This window comes from Erinaceus europaeus, unplaced genomic scaffold (genome assembly GCF_950295315.1).
Source record: "Erinaceus europaeus unplaced genomic scaffold, mEriEur2.1 scaffold_302, whole genome shotgun sequence".
NCBI classification, from domain to species: Eukaryota; Metazoa; Chordata; class Mammalia; order Eulipotyphla; family Erinaceidae; genus Erinaceus; species Erinaceus europaeus.
The window spans coordinates 146725-158442 of NW_026647734.1; the positions used below are offsets into that span (position 1 = coordinate 146725).

Sequence of the window (11718 nt, forward strand, 5' to 3'; positions counted from 1 at the left end):
AGACCCCCGGCCCAGACGCCCCCAGACCCCCGGCCCCAGACGCCCCCAGACCCCCGGTCACAGACGCCCCCAGACCCCCGGCCCCAGACGCCCCCCGGCCCCAGACGCCCCCGGACCCCCGGCCCCAGACGCCCCCGGACCCCCGGCCCCAGACGCCCCCCGGCCCCGCCCACGGCCGCCCTGGGGCCCCGGATGTGAAGATGGCGCCGGCGGGTCCGGCCACGTGCGGGGGCGGTTGTCGCGCATGCGCAGAGGCTTCCCGCGGCGGTTGTCGGTGGCGCCGCCCGCCCGTCGGTCCGTCCTCGCGTCCGCCGCCCGCCCGCCATGCAGCGCGACCCGCCGCGGAGGAAGGAGCGCCAGGCCGAGCGGCTGTGGGACGCGTCGTCGTTCGCCAAGGACCTGCTGGCGGGCGGCGTGGCGGCGGCCGTGTCCAAGACGGCGGTGGCGCCGGTGGAGCGCGTGAAGCTGCTGCTGCAGGTCCAGGCCTCGTCCCGCCAGATCCGGCCCGACGCGCACTACAAGGGGCTGCTCGACTGCCTGGCGCGCATCCCGCGCGAGCAGGGTGGGTGCGGGGCGCACGGCGGGGTCACACGGCGGGGACGGCGGGGTCACACGGCGGGGACGGCGGGGTCACACGGCGGGGACACACGGTGGGGTCAGCAGGGTCACACGGCAGGGACAGCGGGGGCACACGGCGGGGACAGCGGGGTCACACGGCGGGGACAGCGGGGACACACGGCAGGTACGGTGGGGTCACACGGCGGGGACAGCGGGGTCACACGGCGGGGACACACGGTGGGGTCAGCAGGGTCACACGGCAGGGACAGCGGGGGCACACGGTGGGTACAGTGGGGTCACACAGCGGGTAAAACGGGCACACGCAGGACACACACTGGGTACAGCGGGCACACCCAGGGCACACACACTGGGTACAGCGGGCACACGCAGGGTGCACACACCGGGCACGGGTACTGCAGGCACGCCGGGCTTGGGCACCATGGGCACACACTGGGCACACCCATGGCACACACACTGTGCACACCGGACACAGGCAGCCGGGTACACACCACGGGTGCACAACAGGCACGGCACACACCCTGGGCACATCAGGCACACGCTCCGTGGGCGCACTGGGCTCGGGCACACCGGATACAGGCAGCCGGGCACACACCGCGGGCGCACAACGGGCACAGGCACCCTGGGCACATCAGGCACGGGCACCGCAGGCACACTGGGCGTTGGCAGCCGGGCACACACACCATGAGCGCTCTGGGCTTGGGGCACCACGGGCAACCCAGGGAGCACACCCGGGCACACACTGCAGGCATCACACCCCGGGCACCGCCACCCTGGACACGCACACCAGGCACCACCAGTGCACACCTGGGCACCACCCACCCCTGAGCACCACCAGGGCACCACCCCACCAGCCGCACCCACCCTGGACTTGGGAACCCCACCCCGGGGCCCCCAAAGGAGCTGCTGGACTCTGGTGAAGAGCGGGAGGTGACCAGCACCCCGCCGGCAGGGTCCCCGCGGTGCCGCTGCCAGCTCTGCTCCCACCAGGCCCGTCTCATTCTCCCAGGGCACCCGCTCTGAGAAGCCCAGGACAAGCTGGGGGGCACCCCGAGCCCGCTGAGCAGAGACCCCCTCAGCATAGAACCGTGTGCCCGGGCGGTGGCACAGCTGTGAGCGCAGGGACCCAGGTTCAAGCCCCCGCTCCCCACCCGCAGGAGAAAGCTTCAGTTGCCCTGTCTCTGGCTCCCTTTCCTCCAGGTTTCTCTGTCTCTGTCCAGCTAGAAATCCGTGCCAGTGGAAGGTTCTAGTGGCCGCACCGTGGACAGAAGGAAGGGTACCCTGGCAGGCTGGCTGTGTGCTCCCAGGCCTCGAACCCTGGGCCGGGTGCCCACCTGCTCCACGCCGAGGAGCCTGGGCGGGAGCTGGTCCTCTGGGGGTGTGGAGCCTCCCGCGCAGCTTATCTGCCCCACCCGGGGCCCGCCAGTCCCAGGGCCAGTGTGGGGCCCTTCCGGTCCTCCCTTCGCCCCGCGCACCCCCTGCCCACCCGGGGTCTGTTGTCGCTCGCTCGGCGTGGTGCTGCCAGCGCTTGTGTCCTCTGGGAATTCACAGACTCTTGTCTCTAGTTGCTCAGCACCGATTTAAGACGGCAGGTGTGGTTCCAGCCATCCCACTCCTCCCAGGAGAGCCCTCGCGGGTCTGGGTTTTCCTCCCCTGCAGACAAGCTGTCTCTGCCCCGAGCTAACTTTCAGCGTCTGAGCACCGCTGTGACTAGACCCTCTCTAGAAGGCTGTCCTCTGAGCTGAGACAGGAGTGCACGCGTGCACACACACGCACACACACTCTCATGCAGACACACACACACACACTCTCATGCAGACACACACACACACACTAGCCCCCCACAGCCGAAGGGCCGGTGACTCCGGCAGAAAGGCAGTGCGATCCTGCGTCCCGGGGGTCTTGAGAGACCCCCGACCTCCCCGCCGGGCCTCGGGGCGCATCTGCGGGCTCTGCCGCTCTCCCGCTGCTCAGAGCAGCCCAGCTTCTCTGCCTCCCCTGCAGCCCCGCGTCCCCTGCTGCTGTTCTGTCGCAGAGCGCGGCTCGAGGGCCTCGCTGCCCTTGGCTCCCCTGGAGTCACGCGGACTGTGAAGGACACCGCGGTGGGGGCGCCCAGGCAGCCGTCTGCCGAGCCGGGAGCAGAGCACCGCGGCGGCACCGCGTGGCTGAGGTTGGCGCTTTTCTTTTCAGGTTTCTTCAGTTACTGGCGGGGCAACCTGGCAAACGTCATCCGGTATTTCCCGACACAAGCTCTTAACTTTGCTTTCAAGGACAAATACAAGCAGCTTTTCATGTCTGGGGTCAGTAAAGAGAAGCAGGTGAGCCTATTTCATATGCCGAGACCCTGCAGAGCGTCTCCGGCTTGCAGCAGCGGCATCTTTTCCAGGAGCAGAAAAGGTGCTGCCCGTAAACCGGGGCGTCGGCTTGGCCCCCGGCATCTGTCCGCCACGCCGCACAGAAGCCGTGGAGAGGCAGCCTGCCAACACGGACGGACGGGTTTCCAGAGGGGCAGATAGCACAGCGGTCAGGCAGAGCCGCAGGCGGGCAGAGCAGGGCTGTGGGAAAGGGCTGCCAGAGAGGAATGGCGCGTGGCTGGGACTGGCACCGGCCAAAGCAGGGACATGCAGCTGAAAGGCAGAGGGAGCTCTCTTCAAGGTGCGTCCTAGCTGCAGGGAGCTAGCGCAGAAGCGGGGCGCCAGAGTGGACTTCCACCGAGAGCCGGAGGGGCCGGCGCCGTGAGGTCCCGGGAGGGAGGGTCGCCTCGCGCTGCCTCGACACCGGGCCGGTCAGTGTGGCGTGGCCGAGGCGGCCGTGCACACGGGTTCTGTGGCCACCGGCGGGCGGAGGCTCGGGGCTCCCACAGAGACGGGCGAGTGACCCGTGCCGAGTGACCGTCTCCGCCGCAGTTCTGGAGGTGGTTCCTGGCCAACCTGGCGTCCGGAGGAGCGGCCGGCGCCACGTCCCTGTGTGTCGTCTACCCGCTGGACTTCGCCCGGACACGCTTGGGTGTGGACGTTGGGAAAGGTAGGGTCCACGGGGACGCCGCCGCCACGCGGGGCTGTCTAGACGGTGTCAGGCTGCCAGCGGCGGCTCCTGCGGCTCCGAGCTCTGCTCCCCGGGCCTCAGCGGCTTCGACACCCCCCACCCCGCACTCCCCACCTGTCTGCAGGGAGCTGACCCCTCCCCACGCTCCCCTCCTCTGCAGGGAGCAGACCCCCTCCCCACGCTCCCCTCCTCTCTGCAGAGAGCAGACCCCCTCCCCACGCTCCCCTCCTCTCTGCAGAGAGCAGACCCCCTCCCCACGCTCCCCTCCTCTGCAGGGAGCAGACCCCCTCCCCACGCTCCCTCCTCTCTGCAGAGAGCAGACCCCCTCCCCACGCTCCCCTCCTCTCTGCAGAGAGCAGACCCCCTCCCCACGCTCCCCTCCTCTCTGCAGAGAGCAGACCCCCTCCCCACGCTCCCCTCCTCTGCAGGGAGCAGACCCCCTCCCCACGCTCCCCTCCTCTCTGCAGAGAGCAGACCCCCTCCCCACGCTCCCCTCCTCTCTGCAGAGAGCAGACCCCCTCCCCACGCTCCCCTCCTCTGCAGGGAGCAGACCCCCTCCCCACGCTCCCCTCCTCTCTGCAGAGAGCAGACCCCCTCCCCACGCTCCCCCTCCTCTCTGCAGAGAGCAGACCCCCCTCCCCACGCTCCCCTCCTCTGCAGGGAGCAGACCCCCTCCCCACGCTCCCCTCCTCTCTGCAGAGAGCAGACCCCCTCCCCACGCTCCCCTCCTCTCTGCAGAGAGCAGACCCCCCTCCCCATGCTCCCCTCCTCTGCAGGGAGCAGACCCTCTCCCCACGCTCCCCTCCTCTCTGCAGAGAGCAGACCCCCTCCCCACGCTCCCCTCCTCTCTGCAGAGAGCAGACCCCCTCCCCACACTTCCCTCCTCTCTGCAGAGAGCAGACCCCCTCCCCACGCTCCCCCTCCTCTGCAGGGAGCAGACCCCCTCCCCACGCTCCCCTCCTCTCTGCAGAGAGCAGACCCCCCTCCCCACGCTCCCCTCCTCTCTGCAGAGAGCAGACCCCCTCCCCACGCTCCCCCTCCTCTGCAGAGAGCAGACCCCCTCCCCACGCTTCCCCTCCTCTCTGCAGAGAGCAGACCCCCTCCCCACGCTCCCCTCCTCTCTGCAGAGAGCAGACCCCCTCCCCACGCTCCCCTCCTCTCTGCAGAGAGCAGACCCCCTCCCCACGCTCCCCTCCTCTCTGCAGAGAGCAGACCCCCTCCCCACGCTCCCCTCCTCTCTGCAGAGAGCAGACCCCCTCCCCACGCTCCCCTCCTCTCTGCAGGAGCAGACCCCCCTCCCCACGCTCCCCTCCTCTCTGCAGAGAGGCAGACCCCCTCCCCACGCTCCCCTCCTCTGCAGGGAGCTGACCCCCTCCCCACGCTTCCCTCCTCTCTGCAGAGAGCAGACCCCCTCCCCACGCTCCCCCTCCTCTCTGCAGAGAGCAGACCCCCTCCCCACGCTCCCCTCCTCTGCAGGGAGCAGACCCCCTCCCCCACGCTTCCCTCCTCTCTGCAGGGAGCAGACCCCCTCCCCACGCTCCCCTCCTCTCTGCAGAGAGCAGACCCCCTCCCCACGCTCCCCTCCTCTCTGCAGAGAGCAGACCCCCTCCCCACGCTCCCCTCCTCTGCAGGGAGCAGACCCTCTCCCCACGCTCCCCTCCTCTCTGCAGAGAGCAGACCCCCTCCCCACGCTTCCCTCCTCTCTGCAGAGAGCAGACCCCCTCCCCACGCTCCCCCTCCTCTCTGCAGAGAGCAGACCCCCTCCCCACGCTCCCCTCCTCTGCAGGGAGCAGACCCCCTCCCCACGCTCCCCTCCTCTCTGCAGGGAGCAGACCCCCTCCCCACGCTTCCCTCCTCTGCAGGGAGCTGACCCCCTCCCCACGCTTCCCTCCTCTCTGCAGAGAGCAGACCCCCTCCCCACGCTCCCCCTCCTCTCTGCAGAGAGCAGACCCCCTCCCCACGCTTCCCTCCTCTCTGCAGAGAGCAGACCCCCTCCCCACGCTCCCCTCCTCTCTGCAGAGAGCAGACCCCCTCCCCACGCTCCCCTCCTCTCTGCAGAGAGCAGACCCCCTCCCCACGCTCCCCTCCTCTCTGCAGAGAGCAGACCCCCTCCCCACGCTTCCCTCCTCTCTGCAGAGAGCAGACCCCCTCCCCACGCTCCCCTCCTCTCTGCAGAGAGCAGACCCCCTCCCCACGCTCCCCTCCTCTGCAGGGAGCAGACCCCCCTCCCCACGCTCCCCTCCTCTCTGCAGGGAGCAGACCCCCTCCCCACGCTTCCCTCCTCTGCAGGGAGCTGACCCCCCTCCCCACGCTTCCCTCCTCTCTGCAGAGAGCAGACCCCCTCCCCACGCTCCCCCTCCTCTCTGCAGAGAGCAGACCCCCTCCCCACGCTTCCCTCCTCTCTGCAGAGAGCAGACCCCCTCCCCACGCTCCCCTCCTCTCTGCAGAGAGCAGACCCCCTCCCCACGCTCCCCTCCTCTCTGCAGAGAGCAGACCCCTCCCCACGCTCCCCTCCTCTCTGCAGAGAGCAGACCCCCTCCCCACGCTCCCCTCCTCTCTGCAGAGAGCAGACCCCCTCCCCACGCTCCCCTCCTCTCTGCAGAGAGCAGACCCCCTCCCCACGCTCCCCTCCTCTGCAGGGAGCAGACCCCTCCCCACGCTCCCCTCCTCTCTGCAGGGAGCAGACCCCCTCCCCACGCTCCCCTCCCTTTGCAGGGAGCAGACCCCCTCCCCACGCTCCCCTCCTCTCTGCAGGGAGCAGACCCCCCTCCCCACGCTCCCCTCCTCTCTGCAGAGAGCAGACCCCCCTCCCCACGCTCCCCTCCTCTCTGCAGAGAGCAGGACCCCCTCCCCACGCTCCCCTCCTCTGCAGGGAGCAGACCCCTCTCCCACGCTCCCCTCCTCTCTGCAGAGAGCAGACCCCCTCCCCACGCTTCCCTCCTCTCTGCAGAGAGCAGACCCCCTCCCCACGCTCCCCTCCTCTCTGCAGAGAGCAGGACCCCCTCCCCCACGCTCCCCTCCTCTGCAGGGAGCAGACCCCCTCCCCACGCTTCCCTCCCTCTCTGCAGGGAGCAGACCCCCTCCCCACGCTCCCCTCCTCTCTGCAGAGAGCAGACCCCCTCCCCACGCTCCCCTCCTCTCTGCAGAGAGCAGACCCCCTCCCCACGCTCCCCTCCTCTGCAGGGAGCAGACCCTCTCCCCACGCTCCCCTCCTCTCTGCAGGAGAGCAGACCCCCTCCCCACGCTCCCCTCCTCTCTGCAGAGAGCAGACCCCCTCCCCACGCTCCCCTCCTCTCTGCAGAGAGCAGACCCCCTCCCCACGCTCCCCTCCTCTGCAGGGAGCAGACCCTCTCCCCACGCTCCCCTCCTCTCTGCAGAGAGCAGACCCCCTCCCCACACTTCCCTCCTCTCTGCAGAGAGCAGACCCCCTCCCCACGCTCCCCTCCTCTGCAGGGAGCAGACCCCCTCCCCACGCTTCCCTCCTCTCTGCAGAGAGCAGACCCCCTCCCCACGCTCCCTTCCTCTCTGCAGAGAGCAGACCCCCTCCCCATGCTCCCCTCCTCTGCAGGGAGCAGACCCTCTCCCCACGCTCCCCTCCTCTCTGCAGGGAGCAGACCCCTCCCCACGCTCCCCTCCTCTCTGCAGGGAGCAGACCCCTCCCCACGCTCCCTTCCTCTCTGCAGAGAGCAGACCCCCTCCCCACACTCCCTTCCTCTCTGCAGAGAGCAGACCCCCTCCCCATGCTCCCCTCCTCTGCAGGGAGCAGACCCTCTCCCCATGCTCCCCTCCTCTCTGCAGGGAGCAGACCCCTCCCCACGCTTCCCTCCTCTGCAGGGAGCAGACCCCACTTCCTGTGAAGCTTCCCCCTGCAGGTGGGGCCTGAGGGTTGTGCCTGGTAATGTGCGCTCATGGGGATGTCCAGCCCCAGCTTCATTTCTGCACCCTTCCTGGGGCTGCTTCACAAGACCCTCCCCGCACAAGGTGTGAGCCGAGCCGAGGAGCTCAGGTTCAGCGCTGTCCAGCCGCAGTGAGTGGGCTGCACCCCGTGCTGCAGGCTGAGTCCCTCCGGAGAGCCGGCAGCCCAGGTCGCCCATGTCTGGGCGGAGGTGCCCACAGGCCGTTTTAGCTGTCTCTTGTTTTTGCTTTTCAGCTGAAGTAACTGTGGTATCTTATTCCCAAGTATTTCCTGACACGTCCACTAACTTAACTGCAATATTCTAAACCAGTTAGAGTGTCTGACTAGTGCTTCTGTGCAATGAGTATTTCCAGGAAGATCTACAAGCGTGTGAGGGTTTTGACTTGAACCCCCTTTTGTCAGTCTTGATTAAAGCTTTCATGTGATATGCAGTGTTGCTAATACAGTTATGTTCTAGACTATTTTATTTTATCTTAATGAGAGGGAGAGGGAGAGGAAGAGGGAGAGGGAGAGGGCGCAAGTGCTCCCAGAGCCGCCCTGCTGAGCTCTGGCTGGTGGTGCTGGGGATTGAACCTGGGGCCTCAGAGCCTCAGGCAGGAGAATCTGTTGCGGCCCAGTGTTTCTGAAACATTTTGCTGGCTTTGTCCTAGGACCTGAAGAGCGACAGTTCAAGGGCTTAGGTGACTGTATAGTGAAAATCGCTCAGTCGGATGGAATTGGGGGTCTGTACCGCGGCTTTGGCGTCTCTGTTCAAGGCATCATCGTGTACCGAGCTTCTTACTTTGGAGCTTATGACACAGTTAAGGTAAGTGGGTCCTCTGAGCAGTAGATGCCAAGGTGGCGGTTAGCGTGTGCTCGGATCAGTTCTGCTCGGCCCAGCAGACACGTTTGCTAACTCTGTGGTCTGCCTCTCCGGTCTGGTGCCTCTGACTGCAGCACTGTGCACCCAGCCCCCAGACTGCCTCCCTCACGCTCACACCGCCAGCAGGGCAGAGGGAAGGCATCTCCCCAGGGTTGTCCTGACTTGACATGAGCTGTCACGGGAGCCTTGGAGAGCGGCAGACAGCCTGCCCTGTGCCCGGCAGCTCCGTCCCCTGCAGCTGCCCCGAGTCCAGGATTACTGGCGCTTCCACTGGTGGGGGAGAGGCAGGAATGAGGGTTCTGGCCATCACTCTGTTCTAGGGAGCTGCTTGGCCATGACAGGTCACTGGAGGCGCTGTAGCCACTCCTGTGTGAGAGAGAAATATTCTGGGGGCAGCTCAGAAAGCAAACATTCTCGGGGTTTTACCATCGTGTTCCTAAAAGGCGCCAGAAAACTGATGCCAGTGTGTTCCTGGACCGGGCAGAGCTCGAGGGGCTTCACTGACCACTCACACCCCGATTACCGTCAGCTGGCCGGGCTCCTTTGTCTATTGGAAAGGACCACGCGACCGTCTGCCGGCTCCCCCCACATGGCCTGCCGTCCCGGGAGCGGGTTTGGGCCTGAGCTGGGAGTCTAGCTCTGCCTGTCACTGCAGGGCGGGCGGGCGGCCCTCGCTCTCTCCCGCGTGTCACAGGAAGCCCAGTGGAGGACCTCTTGCTGTCCCCACATGTTCAGTGTCTGACAGCAGCGAGCAGCATGGACCCCTTTACTGACGTGTTATTTCTTACTGACGTGTTATTTCTGTGAGAATCGGCAACTGAGTTTAAAGACGGATTCGTTAGCAAGAGGGGTCAGAGCCTCCCGCATGCGTGCTGCCAGAGACAGAGCTCAGGAGCTGTGTTTTCAGTCAGAGACGCAGGCTGCTGCGTCTCGAGCACTGAGGGGTGAGGCCAGGCTGGACACTGAGATGCTGCCCGGCACGTGTTCCCCCAGGGCTTATTACCCAAGCCAAAGGAGACCCCGTTCCTCGTGTCCTTCTTCATCGCCCAAGTGGTGACCACGTGCTCCGGGATCCTCTCCTACCCCTTTGACACGGTCAGAAGGCGCATGATGATGCAGGTACTTCATGAGTCGTGCGTCCGAGTCCCCCGCCCGCCCTGGCGCTCAGGGGTCTGCACTGAGTCCCCCGCCCGCCCTCGGCGCTCAGGGGTCTGCACTGAGTCCCCCGCCCGCCCTCGGCGCTCAGGGGGTCTGCACTGAGTCCCCCGCCCGCCCTCGGCGCTCAGGGGTCTGCACTGAGTCCCCCGCCCGCCCCTCGGCGCTCAGGGGGTCTGCACTGAGTCCCCCGCCCGCCCTCGGCGCTCAGGGGTCTGCACTGAGTCCCCCGCCCGCCCTCGGCGCTCAGGGGGTCTGCACTGAGTCCCCCGCCCGCCCTCGGCGCTCAGGGGGTCTGCACTGAGTCCCCCGCCCGCCCTCGGCGCTCAGGGGGTCTGCACTGAGTCCCCCGCCCGCCCTCGGCGCTCAGGGGTCTGCACTGAGTCCCCCGCCCGCCCTCGGCGCTCAGGGGTCTGCACTGAGTCCCCCGCCCGCCCTCGGCGCTCAGGGGGTCTGCACTGAGTCCCCCGCCCGCCCTCGGCGCTCAGGGGGTCTGCACTGAGTCCCCCGCCCGCCCTCGGCGCTCAGGGGGTCTGCACTGAGTCCCCCGCCCGCCCTCGGCGCTCAGGGGGTCTGCACTGAGTCCCCGCCCGCCCTCGGCGCTCAGGGGGTCTGCACTGAGTCCCCCGCCCGCCCTCGGCGCTCAGGGGGTCTGCACTGAGTCCCCCGCCCGCCCTCTGGTGCTCAGGGGTCTGCACTGAGTCCCCCGCCCGCCCTCGGCGCTCAGGGGGTCTGCACTGAGTTCCCTTGCCCGTCCTCAGTGCTGAGCAAGCACTGTGCTCAGCTCAGAGGTGTCTCCTGAGGCAGACCTTCCTTTCTCTGCAGAGCGGGGAGGCGGAGCGGCAGTACAGAGGCACGCTGGACTGCTTCCTGAAGATCTACCAGAACGAGGGCCCCGGCGCCTTTTTCCGAGGCGCCTTCTCCAATGTCCTCCGTGGGACGGGGGGGGCTCTGGTGTTAGTGCTGTACGACAAAATCAAAGAGTTCCTTAGTCTGGACATCGGAGGCTCCTCTGGGGAGTAGGCTGAGCGGCGCACATCATGCCTGCCGCCACTGGCAGCGCTAGTGCTGTGGTGAATCGTAGGCTGGTTTCCAGCATTTCAGTGGGAGAAATGGATAAATGTGGATTTTCTTCCAGTTTACATTCAGACTCAATTTAATAACATTTCACTTACACATATTTGTTATTTCTGTTGTTTAAATATTTTTCTTACTTTTGTTATGGGAAAATAAAGTGCCTGGTGCTAAAACTGAGGAAGTGTACGTTTCAAACGCTTCCTTTGACGTGCTTGCTTCCCACCGTCACAACCATACAGTGGAGGAGTCGGCTCCCTCCCCAGCAGCCCTGCTCCCACAGCCCGGCCGGCTGTCTGGGCAGGAGGCCCTGCACTGCTGCGGCTGGCGGAGGGTGGGCACAGTGCTGGCCTTCACCTAACTCCACACAGTCTTACGCCATGCCTGTATTCTGAAACCAGAAGTACCCTTGGAAAGTAGCTGGTGCGTCCTGTGTTGAAATATTGGGCATTTAAAGTGGTTGAGTCTGAACTCTGTTCCCATACTGTTGGGTGCACAGGGTGGGCCCGGGCTGTGCGGGTGGGGCCGGCGCCACGTCGAGCCGTGTGTTCTGATTCTAAGAGAGCGGTACCTATCCTCGCAGACTTCCCCGGGGTGAGCAGAGGGATTCCGTAATCCCTGCAGAAATGAAAACGGAGGCAGGCATACGGCAGATGGGCAGACGGACAGACGGACGTGCCCAGCCAGGAGAAAAGCAGCAGATAGAGTAGAAGTGAAGAGAACAGCCCCAGAGGGACGGCCTGCAGCCGGCTCACAGGGAAGCAGACGGCTGTGAGACGGATTCTGGGAGCCTTCGGTGGCCATCTGTGCACCTGACAGTAGCCTGCACAGCCTCGACGAAATGAAGGAATTAGAATCATACCTGCTCCAAAGACTGACCCAGCAGCAGACAGGACGTCTGTGTAGACTGGTCCCTGGCTGTAAAGAGTGACAAGGTGGTCGAAAGCCTGCTAAGCTTTCAGAGAAGACAAAATACTTCATCCTAGAAAGCTAACTAGGAGGAGGGCCAGGGCTCTGGGGGGCAGACCACACACACACACACACACACACACACACCCCACAGAAGGAGCCAGGGTTCTGGAGGGCAGAG

The 11718-nt window shown here is 66.1% G+C and overlaps 1 protein-coding gene across 1 annotated transcript; it reads left to right on the forward strand.

Annotated features, from left to right (window-relative positions):
- Positions 1-109: 109 nt before the first annotated feature.
- On the forward strand, positions 110-10808 carry SLC25A31 (solute carrier family 25 member 31). The gene is made up of 6 exons (XM_007523170.3): positions 110-562; positions 2767-2894; positions 3483-3600; positions 8188-8342; positions 9393-9518; positions 10380-10808. Exons 1-6 carry the CDS (start codon positions 325-327, stop codon positions 10575-10577), a joined length of 963 nt encoding a protein of 320 aa, XP_007523232.2. The 5' UTR covers positions 110-324; the 3' UTR covers positions 10578-10808.
- Positions 10809-11718: the final 910 nt, after the last annotated feature.

Excerpts from the sequence above, each read along its gene's own strand:
- SLC25A31 (XM_007523170.3), top strand. The coding sequence starts at position 325 with ATGCAGCGCGACCCGCCGCGGAGGAAGGAGCGCCAGGCCGAGCGGCTG. Across the intron at positions 563-2,766 it reads GCGCATCCCGCGCGAGCAGG|GTTTCTTCAGTTACTGGCGG; the intron begins GTGGGTGCGGGG and ends TTTTCTTTTCAG. Across the intron at positions 9,519-10,379 it reads GAAGGCGCATGATGATGCAG|AGCGGGGAGGCGGAGCGGCA; the intron begins GTACTTCATGAG and ends CTTTCTCTGCAG.